The sequence below is a fragment of the Furipterus horrens genome, unplaced genomic scaffold (assembly GCF_987537825.1).
Source record: "Furipterus horrens unplaced genomic scaffold, mFurHor1.1.pri manual_scaffold_9, whole genome shotgun sequence".
In the NCBI taxonomy this organism is placed as follows: Eukaryota; Metazoa; Chordata; class Mammalia; order Chiroptera; family Furipteridae; genus Furipterus; species Furipterus horrens.
The window spans coordinates 24,670,946-24,682,619 of NW_028327179.1; the positions used below are offsets into that span (position 1 = coordinate 24,670,946).

Genomic DNA, 11,674 nt, shown 5'->3' on the forward strand with positions numbered 1-11,674 from the left:
AAATTCAAAGGGGGAGGAGACAGATACCACTGCCCTCAAAGTGAAAGGCACCTGAGTCAGAGCAGATATGTGGTCAGTCACACATTAGTGGATCCTTCTCCAACTTTTCCTGCCCATACTGATCACTTCCCCTTCGAGATTCCTGAACATACTGTAGATCTCTTTTTTTTTTTTTTTTCAAACGAGTGGCTTTATTTATTACAACAGAGAACACCAACAGGTTTAGTGCAATGCAAAGTCACCGTCAATAAATACTGTTGCTCAGACAGTTTCAAGTTTGTACAGAAACCGGGGGCCAGACTAGACCTTGGTGCGGGGGGCGCTGGGCCCTGTGGGCAGTCACGAATCTGAGGGCTTCATCGATCATTTTGTTGGGGTTATCACTGCTTTTTACACGAACGCCATGTAAACAGGTTGCAGTTTTCTCTCGGGGACGTGTACCAGTTGTGTGTGGCCCCTGGCCGGCCCGGTGTTACCGCGCGGCGCCCATTTCCGAGGTTCGCGGTCACTGCCAGATGGGCCGCTGGGAACCCACGAGGAGACCACCTTCTCAGCAGCTGGTGGAGGACGCGCGGGGACAGGTGACCAGGTGCTGCCACTGAGGACGCAGGGGGAGGGGGCAGGCCAGCAAGGCTGTGGACGTGGCGTGGCCTTAGCAACGGGCGCTGCAGAGCCCAGCACTTCAGCCAGCGTCACTTGCTGCCTGGGTTGTGTCTTAGGAGCTTCTGGGACCCGACTTCTCCCCGCCCCCGCCCATCACTGCTCCTTGGCAGGCCGCGGTGTCACAGATGCCGGGGGTCCCCTGCGCGCCAACAGCTCCGGGAAGGCCCGCGTCTCCGGGCGGCCCGGGCTCGCCGTGGGCCCCGTCTTGGCCATCTTTGCCAACGCCAGGCACGCCTTGCGGTCCTTGCAGGCCCTGGTCTCCGTCAGGCCCGTCCAGACCCACACCGACCGCGCCCTTGTCTCCTCTGTCCCCCGGGTTTCCTCTGGGTCCGGGCTCTCCCAGCTCACCGGTGGGGCCGCGGAAGCCAGGGGGCCCCCGAGCGCCAGGGTGACCGATGGAACCAGGGGGCCCGGGGCGCCCGTGGGGGGCCAGCAGGGCCAGGCCGCCCGATGGCTCCCGGCGCTAACAGCTTCCGCAGGTGAGCAGCCAACTGCGCGATTTGTTCACTGATCATGCCCCCACACAGCTCCCTGATGTGCTGCTCACTGGCTTCTTTTCCCGGGACCCCGGGTTTTCCGGTGATGCCAGGCACGCCCTGCACGCCCTGTAAGCCCACAGGCCCGGGGGGTGGGGGGGCTGGCACACCCTCCACGCCGCTGGTGCCGTTGGGACCCTGGATGCCTCTCGGGCCCAGTTCCCCTCGACTGCCAGGCTCTCCTTTGGGTCCAACGGGGCCGCGGGGTCCCGGCTCGCCTTTGTCCCCGGGAAGACCATCGGAACCGGCGATGCCCTGGTCTCCCTTGGGACCCGTGGCTCCTTCCGGGCCCCGGTCGCCCCCGCCGCCTCGGAGGCCCTGGGGGCCTGGCAGGCCAGTGTCCCCGATGCTGCCCTTCGGGCCCTGGAAGCCTCGGATACCAGGGGCCCCAGGAGGGCCTTGCGGACCGAGCGCCCCCGCTGAGCCTCTGTGGCCCGCCTCGCCGCGCTCGCCCGGCACGCCCATGTCCCCTGGGACCCCGGGCTCTCCCAAGGGGCCGGCCTCACCCAGCTCTCCAGCTTTGCCCAGCTCTCCTTTCTCACCCTTGGACCCTGCTCGTCCAGGCAGGCCCGGCAGCCCGTTGGGACCCTTCTCTCCTGGGGCGCCAGTGCGACCCGCCTCTCCCTTCTCACCATCCAGTCCTAGCAAGCCGTCCCGGCCGTCCTTGCCCGGCATGCCCGGCTCTCCAAGTGGCCCGGCCACTCCGGGGGCTCCTTTGGGACCCGGTTTGCCCAGGTCGCCCTTGGGGCCCCGGAACCCGTCTGGGCCCCCCTCGCCTCTGTCACCCGCTTTCCCGGGGGCTCCTGGGATCCCGAGGGGTCCTCGGAAGCCAATGGGAGGGACCCCGATCCCCGGGAGGCCCAAGCGGCCCTGGCAGTCCTCGCAGCCCCCGCGGGCCCTGCAGCCCCACGGTGCCGGGGAGACCGGGGGGCCCAGGCGTGCCGGGGTCACCCTTCTCGCCGTCCTTGCCGACCTCTCCTTGCTCCCCTTTGTAGCCAGTGGGTCCCTTGAAGCCCGGCATTCCTGGGGGGCCGGGGGGCCCTGGCGGACAGACGGCCGGGCACTGAAGGTCAGCCGCGCCTTCGGGAAGGACTCCTGGGTGACCAGGGGGTCCAGGAGGTCCGGGAGGGCCAGGCAGGCCCGGGAGTCCAGAGGGTCCCGGGGGACCCCGGAGGCCGAGTCCGCCTGGGAGCCCACTGACCCCTGCTTCTCCGGGGGGTCCGGGGAGTCCTTTGCCCCCAAGCCCAGGTGGCCCCGGGGGGCCCAGACTTCCCCGTTCTCCGGGAGTGCCCTTGAGTCCAGGCGGTCCTTCTCTCCCGGTCAGGCCGTCCACGCCGGGCAGCCCTGGCAGCCCGGCCTCTCCTGGCTTCCCTGGCTTCCCCGAAGCCCCTTTCAGTCCCGGGGGCCCAGGCAGACCCGGAGGACCAGCTTCTCCATCGATGCCGTCCTTGCCCGGCTTCCCAGGGGGCCCTGGGGGGCCAGGGGGGCCTCGAGGCCCCATTTTCTGCGCCTCGGTCACCAGCGCCACGGCCAGGAGCTGCCCGAGCAGGAGCGGGAGCAGGGTCCGGGCTCCGGCCATGGCTGCGCGCGCTCTGAGCGGCGCTGGCGGCGGCGGCCGGGCTGGGGCTCGGGGCTCGGTAGATCTCTTTTTGTGTATCCCCATAATATCCAGCATCTTGTTGAATACACGTTAAAAATTCTGTACAGATAAGATTGGGTGTGTTCAGGGTGGTAAAAAAATAAAATAAAACAAGAAAGAAAGAAAAAGAAAAGAAAAGAAAGAAAGAAATACCCTTGGAAAATACTTTGCATTTACACTTTATTATATTTGTGTTTTTATAACATATTTAAATAGGTGTTACACTCTACATATTTAAAAATGTAGCTCCCCCCACATAATTATCAACTAGATGTGTTAAATTAACACTAGTTATTTATACCCTCCTCTTACCTCGGGTCTTTTCAAGAACATGTCTATTATCTGTTTTACGGTAGGGTTGATGGTTAAAGATACAAATTCATAAATTTCTTCAAACAAGAAAGGGACAGAGACACTGAAAAAGAGATCAGAAGGAAGATTGAGGTGACAGGAAGAGGGAAGAGAATCTGAAGGGTTTCAAAGAAAGAGGAAAAGGGTCAGGGGTTAGAGGGAACAAATTTTAAAGATTTGTTGTGTTATCTATTATGTAACTCTTCTCTTAGCTGCCCCACAAAACCAGAAGTAAAACTCGGTTTTTGGTCAGAAAAAAACTCTGTGCAGTAAATGCTTGTTAAAAAGAGAGACAGTGAGGATGGAAGATGGAATGTGTGGAAGAAAAAGAAGAGAAGAAAAAGAAATCAGTTTAAGCTAACACATCCCCTACTCTAGTCTCTGTACAGTTGTGAATACCTAGTGCTTTTTTTCCCCTCTAAGTAATAAAATCCCATCATTTATGTTGGCAAAGGAGCTCAAACAAATATTAAAATTTAGATGTATCAAACTAAAGGCAATTAGATTCTTGACAGGCATGGGAATGTTATTTGTACATCTTAAGTATCCTTCAAGCTTCTCTTCCTCCCATTTGGAATTTATTTTATATAGAACTGACAGGTTACTCTTCCTAATTATTGCTATCTTTGGGCCACTGCCACCTTTCTGCACAAGGACTTTATAGCATTAATTCTCTACTTCTACTTCTGAATTTATGGTCTACTCTTTAGTCTAACAATATCTTAACAATAATCTAAACTTACTCCCAAATAATATTTTTTCTACAGCTCCCTTAATAAATATCCACTTTGTTCAGAGAGTTTTAACTTTGTCCCTTGTTCTGTTTATGTCTACAGGCTCAGGATAATGCTGCTTTATCTTCCCATAATGCATTATCCCCTCACCCCACCCCCCCACTTAAATCTATACTAGTGTAAGGACTTTTCCTTCTTAGTGACTATTGGCCTTTGCAGTGGTGGGATAAATAAAGACAAGGCAGAGATAGGTTTGGTTTCTAGGATTTCAGTAATGTAGTTGTTCTCATGATGACTGTCACCGTCAAGTGCTGTTGTAATGCATTTGGTGCTAGGGCCTAACTATAGCTCAAATACACCCTTATAAGATACATAAAATTAATTTTTCCTCATTGCCATTACAAGTGACACAAGTGAGCCCTCTGTAATTGCCACCAGCATGTCTCATCTATTACAGAGTCAGCATTAGTCATTCAAAGCATTTATATTCATCGACATATTTTATATGTCAGGTGATCTTCAAGGTACAAAGATTTAATGGTAATCAAGATAAACTTGATTCCTGCCCTTTTAGAGCATAAATTTCAGTGGAAAGAAACAAAAAAACCAATACATAAAGAAGATAATTTCAAGGCTATAAGTGCTATCACATAAACAGAATGATATGGCAGTAAATTGTAAAAAAAAGAAACAACTATAGATTGAGTCATCAGGGCAGATTTTCTGATGTTGTGCGATGTGAATTAAACCCTGATAAAGGTGCAGTATTTCAAGAGCGTGGGAAAGAGTATTCCAGGTAGTGGGATCAACAAAAACAAGTTTGGAAGGACATTGGTATCTGGATAATCAGAGGGTTCAGTGAGGTTGCAGTGTAGTGAGGAAGGGGGAAAATGGTACAAGTTGATGTAGAAAAGAAGACAGAAACCAATCATTCAGGACCCCGTGGATCAAGGTATGGAATTTTCATTCTATTGAAAGTAAAATAGGAGGCCATTGGAGGATTTTAGTAGGGGCTTAACATCTGATTTCCATGCCAAGACTGATCTTTTTTCTCAATGGAAAAGGAAGAAGGAAGAAGATGGCATATCAATTCCACTGTTGCTCCTACTTCAGAGATAGGTTCTGGAAAAACATTATGCATTCTGGATAAAGGGGCTTGTAGTATCTGCTAATAATCATTAAAATGATTCTAGGTAGACCTCTGTTCCCCTGACATATTACCACTAAAGGTCTTGCCTGCAGAGTATTCCACATCTGACATCAGTAGATCAAATGACTACCAAACATTCCAAAGTTCTACAAAACAGTAGGTAAAGCTGAAAGGAAAAAAATCTAAGATAGAGGAAGTTCCAATTACTACTGGGTGAACCAGCTTACTGAACAAGACAATAAAAAGGCTAAGAAAAGTAAAAAAGGCCTAAAAGCCTGATTAAAAAGATACTAACCAGAGCAACTCTGTATTTAAGTAGAGAAATTAGCATAGCTTCCCCAATTCTGATTTACCCTCTTTCAATAATAGAGATCTCCTTTGTTCTTTAAGATTAAAGTTAAGTTCCACATCTTATATGAATACTTATCTTACGTTTACCAACACTTTCATAGAGTGTAATGTTGTGTTATTCTTAAAGTGTGTTGCACTATTGCTAAAAACTATAGCTATTGCAATAACTGAGGAAGTAAAATTGATCATTTTGACAATTTATTTTTGGAAACTATTTGTTCATATAATGTACTTCTACCAAAAGCTTAGAGCATTCAATAAAAGAAGTGAGTGAGGTTCCATTCAATCTGTTCAAATATTTTCAGAAAGTTACAGAATCCTAAGTAGGTTATAAATTGAAAATACTGAATGGCTGTATTTGGCAAGCTCTGAGCACAAGAAAGGAGAAAGTTCTGATAAGAAGAGTATGTCAGAAATATGTACAATAAGTACTAATGCAAATGGGAGGAGGGGTAAATTAAAAAGAGGCAGGGAAAATATCCTCTACCATCAATCATTATTAAACTCAGCTGAAAGGAATATAGGTCAACCCAATGACCATCCTTGATGGAGCCCATAGCAGATGTCTGACATTGTTTTTGTTGCTGTTGTTGTTAGCACCCAAGTTCCTACTTCCTATTAGCATCTTATCTCCCTGTTGTTAAAATTCCCTTTCTATGTATTGTTTATGAAAGGTAATGCCCAGCTCCATAAATATCAAAGGGGAGGGTGTTTCTCATTCCATATCTGCATAGACAGGAGATAACATATAACATGGAAATGGCCAGTTGACATTGTGGCTCCTGAGACTGAATTTTGATGATGTCATTCACTAGTTAGAGTCGGTATTCTCTGAAGTGGCAGACTGGACCAGCCTCTTATTGCTACATAAACATTGTCATACATTAACTAACCTTCCAGAGCAGACTTGGTTTTTCCCAATTTTTCAAATCAAATTCTCCAGGCTATCATGAATTTTGTAAGGTTCCAGTAAAATTGCTTTTTTGGCTTAGGATAGCCAGAGCTTGATTCTAATGCTTGAGAGGAATAAATGTGGTTAGTACTGACCCAGGCATTGTTTAATCATTTTTTTTCCCCCTCGGTGTCCAAACTCCCTCCAAGCCAACACTGCCTAATTCTACTTCCCCATTTAGCGAAACTATCTTCTATGTTCCCAGTGTGCGTTCCTCCCCCAACCACAGCCCCAAGAACCACAATGCCTTATGTCTCTGTTTTTCCAACTGAGAACCTACCCCTAAAATACAAAAATTATTAGGAGAAAATTTAAGCCAAAGCTAGAGCAGCTATTCTTTTTTTATTTTTAATGAAGGCTTTTTAATTTTTTAAAAGATTTTATTTATTCATTTTTAGATAGAGTAGAAGGGAGGGACAAAGAAAGGGATAGAAACATCAATATGTGAGAGAACCAACTGGTTGCCTCTCACAGGCCCCCAGCTGGAGACCTGGCCCACAACCTAGCCATGTGCCCTGACTGGGAATCAAACCAGTGACCTTTCAGTTCACAGGCCGACACTCAACCCACTGAGCCACTCCAGTCAGGGCTAGAGCAGCTATTCTTAAACTTAGTATCCTTAGAGTCTGAAATGGTATATGTTAAAAGTGTGGTCTCAGAGACCACACTAGGTCAAAATTAAAGCATGAGAGAAGCCTAGAAATTAGCATTTTTTACAAACTAAATAGATTTCTGCTCAACAGGATCAAGGAACCATTGGACTATGAAGGAAAAGAGCCATATATGAATGGGTCTCTGTCTCATAATGTATGTCATATTTCATTCATATTTACCTCACCCATTGATTTCTTCAGCAATATGAGATTTCTTTGGCATTCAATATACAGTTTGCTCTGATTTGCCCGTGCTTTCTGGTGAATTTCTTGTTACTATTTAAAGCTTGTTTATTTATTTTGTCAACAGGTCTAGCTTCTTATAATCAACTTTAGAGCATTTTGCAAAGGTCAGTTTCTCTACAGAGACAACTTAAATTCTGCCCCTCAAAGGAATCCTTCCTCTAAGCATGGGAAATGGTAAACATTTGTCATTAGCAACCACTTGCCAAGGAATCCTAAGATAAGCTGAAAATAAATGCTTACTGCTTCAGCATCTCAGAGAACACATAAACCTGTGTTTCCTTTTAATATATCAAAAATAAAGATTACTGGGAGTGAAATATTTTCATACCAAATTGAAATCAAATTAAATTTTTCTCTTTTGAAAATTATTATATATTTACTATTCTGAGAATAATTTCTGTGTAGAAGGTGAAAAAACCAAAACATTTTTTCTAAACTCTATATAGTTTTAATTATAGCTATATAATAAAAATAATTCTGGTTGGAAGTTGAAAACACAAGTTTTAATCTCAAATCTGACTTTTAAAAATCTTATAATTTCTTATTTTATTTTTTTATATATTAAATTGATATAATTCTACCTCTCTTGATTATAGTATTACAAGACAGGATTAAGTCTGTAAACTATAAAAGCATTTCACAAACAGGAAATACTGGAAATACTAAGTTAATATTGTCACAGAATAAGTAATTTAATTTAAATAGTATTGAAAAAATTGGTCTGTGGGGTTCACTTTAAAACTGGTTTCTCTTTTCTATCCTAATGGCTTGGACAGAAGGAGCCCAGAGGTCGGGGGTGGGGCGGGGCGGGGGCACCTAAACTATTTCCCTCAGCCCCAACTAAGTATAATGGGCAAAAGGGTTTTGGACAGGTGAGACGTGCCTGGCACACCTTCCTCCAAAGAAGCCCTTCTTTTCCCTAATGTGGGACATTGAAAAATTAATACCTGCCTTTTTTCTTCTAGTGGTTATGGACTGAATGATGTCTTTTAACCCCGTTGCCAAATCTGTTGCCCCAGAATACAACAAGGATGCCAGCCTGTTAAACCAAGCACGCTGCTGTCCAGGGACAGCCAACTGACCTGGAGTCTGCACAGTCCTTCCCCGTGTGGGAAGGCAACCCTCCCCTCCACACCCCCACTCTTATTAGGGATTTCTGGACCCAAGGGTAGGTAGGACAACAACCATGCCCAGCCTGAAGCATCTAGAGGAGCTCAAGACCTTTGCTCATTGTCCTTTATAAGGTTATAAAGGGTCTTAAGTCTGAGAGGGAGGGATTGTTATTTTTTATTGTTAAAATAATTAATTAATTATTTAAAAAAAAGAAGAATATATGAAAGGGTGAAGCAGGAGAGCTTTGTATGTATGACCCATGGGCATGAACTTGAGGGGGGGGGGATTGCTGGAGGAGGGGTGGTTCTGGGCGGAGGGGAGCAAAGGGGAAAAAATTGGAACTATTGTAACAATAAAATCAATAAAATATACTTTAAAATAAATAAATAAATAAATAGTATTAAAAAATAACAGCAATAGTTTATATAGTTTTATGTGTTTGGGACTATTCTAAACAGTGTGTGTGGGGGGGGAGAGAAAGAGATTGAGAAAAGGGGGGAGAGCCTCAATTAATACTCAAAAAACCCTATGATATCATGATCCCATGTCTCAGATGAAAAAGCTGAGTCACGGAGAAGTTAAATAACATGTCAAAGACCCCATAGTATTTCACAGGCACTTTGCATAAATGCATCAAGAACAAAATATTTTTTTAATATTCATACCAATATCCACAAATATTTTGGAATTCATCCTAGAATCTTGATAGTTCCATGACATAAATATACATTTTTTCTCCTTATGAAGCTTAACAAAATAAATGCATTATATTTAATTAAGAGGAGTTTGTACTGTGCTCACTTCCCTTCCAAATCCTGTGTCTCTAAGATGATTGCCTGCTTTTACACAGATAGCAAAAATAGCCAACGGGAATGCCATGTAATTGCTGGAATTTTAATTGCCTGGGAGAGAGGAGCATAAAATAGTATTACAGTCAGAGCCAGGGTGAACTTAAAGTTAGTGACTATTCAAGTTTGTGATTTATGAGGCTCCTCTGCAATGTATGCTCATTCCTCAGAATCTTCACCAGAGAACGAGTCCTATATATTTTCTTACATAATCTAAATTCCCATCCCTAATATCACTTCTATGTACATCACTTCATTTATTTATCAAATATATTCTGATAAAAGACATAGAAGTCATTATGCTCATTGTGCACCACTATGAATTTGATCAATAGTAACCATGAACTTACAATACCAAAGATTTTATGCCAAATGAGATACCATTGCTCACTAGATCATGACGCATACTTAGCAGTTTCAAGAAAAAAAGTTAAAAGTATAAAATTTGATTTATCAGATTCATTTGCTTCTTAAAATTAGAAAAATTTACCACTATTGGATAATTCAAGTAATTCTCAAGTTCAATGGGATAGTTTTACATTCCCAGTATAGATGTAGACTGTTTGGAATGGGGAAAGAAGAGATTCTTGTTATTTCTCTCTTTAGTGAAAAGACATCTACAGTTATTGCTTTACCTATTTTATAAGTTTTCACTCATGGAAGCATGGAGAAGCTGGCCTCAAGATCATGAGATTCAATAGGTTGGTACACAAGTTAACAGAACAGAAAATGGGATTTAGGCAGTAACCTAAGGGTCAGCTGGGCATAGAATGAAGACCTCTGGGTCTTGATTCAGCCCAGGGGCACAATGTGAGAAAGGAGGGCCAGATGCTGGAAAATGCACTGAATGGGATGTGTTAGGAAAACCAAATACTTGTCACTTTTTGGTAACTATATATAAGACATTTATTTTATGCCAGATTTTTGTTAAGGACCTCATTTTTCTGACCTATCTTTCAATGTGGAAGCATTTTTGTTGGAGTAGCCCTCCTAATTTCCTTCTACCCATTAGATAAGCATAGCTTATATGATTAGTGAGTTTATGAGGAAGACATGTTCATCCCATAATACAAGAGGTGCCCGCGGGAGGAGCGGCTCACGGCTGCGGGCTCCGGGCGGGGGGCGTCGAGGGGCGCGGAGGGCGGGGTGCCGGAGCCCGAAGGCCCGGGGCGGGGCGCGGGGCGGGGTGGGGCGGGGCGCGTGGCGGGGTGGGGCGGGGCGCGGCGCGGGGCGGAGCAGGGCGCGGTCAGGCCCGCGGCGGAGAAGGCGGCGGCCATTGGCTGGGGCGCCATCCGGGGCCTGCTCGGCGCCGCTCGCTCGCTTGTCCGCCCTCCCTGAAGGCAGCAGCATGGCGGAGGTGAGTGTGGCCGGCGGGAGGTGGCCGAGCGGCCCGGCGTCCCCTCCGGCCCGGGCGTCCCGGTCCTCCCGCGTCTCCGGCTGCGGCAGCGGGCGCGCGCGGGCCCCCGGCGGGACCAGGCCGCAGCGGGCGGGCGGCGAGCCCCGGGCCGGGGACGGCGCCGAGTCGGGGCCGCGGGAGGACTGCGGGGCGGCGTCGGGGCCACGACGGTGCCCGCGGGAGGAGCGGCTCCCGGCTGCGGGGTCCGGGCGGCGGGCGCCGAGGGGCGCGGAAGCCCCAAGGCCCGTGGCGTGGCGCCGGGCGCGGCGGGGCTCGGCGCGTGGCGGAGCGGGCGCGGCGCTGGGCGGAGCAGGGCGCGGTCAGGCCCACGGCGGAGAAGGAGGCGGGCATTGTCTGGGGCGCCATCCGGGGCCTGCTCGGCGCCGCTCGCTCGCTCGTCCGGCCGACCTGAAGGCAGCAGGATGGCGGAGGTGAGCGTGGTCGGCGGGAGGTGGCCGTGCGGCCCGGCGTCCCCTCCGGCCTGGTTTTCCTGGGCGTCCCGGGCCTCCCGCGTCTCCGGCTGCGGCAGCGGGCGTGCGCGGGCCCCCGGCGGGACCAGTCCGCAGCGGGCGGGCGGCGAGCGCCGGGCCGGGGACGGCGCCGAGTCGGGGACGCCGGCGGACTGCGGAGCGGCGGCGGGGCCACGACGGTGCCCGCGGGAGGAGCGGCTCCCGGCTGCGGGGTCCGGGCGGCGGGCGCCCGAAGGCCCGGGGTGGGGCGCGGGGCGGGCCGGGGCTCGGCTCGTGGCGTAGCTGGCGCGGCGCGGGGCGAAGCAGGGCGCGGTCAGGCCCGCGGCGGAGAAAGCGGCGGCCTTTGGCTGGGGCGCCATCCGGGGCTTGCTCGGCGCCGCTCGCTCGCTTGTCCGCCCGCCCTGCAGGCAGCAGCATGGCGGAGGTGAGTGTGGCCGGCGGGAGGTGGCCGAGCGGCCCGGCGTCCCCTCCGGCCTGGTCTTCCTGGGCGTCCCGGGCCTCCCGCGTCTCCGGCTGTGGCAGCGGGCGCGCGCGGGCCGCCGGCGGGACCAGGCCGCAGCGGGCGGGTGGCG

The 11,674-nt window shown here is 49.4% G+C and overlaps 1 protein-coding gene across 1 annotated transcript; it reads right to left on the reverse strand.

Moving 5' to 3' along the window:
- Positions 1 to 412: 412 nt before the first annotated feature.
- Positions 413 to 2,790, reverse strand: LOC150001449 (uncharacterized). Its single transcript, XM_090287171.1, is given in 3 exon segments — positions 413 to 1,084; positions 1,086 to 2,036; positions 2,038 to 2,790. Coding segments are annotated over 3 exon segments (2,061 nt in total). The 5' UTR covers positions 2,779 to 2,790; the 3' UTR covers positions 413 to 715.
- Between the last annotated feature and the right edge of the window lie 8,884 nt (positions 2,791 to 11,674).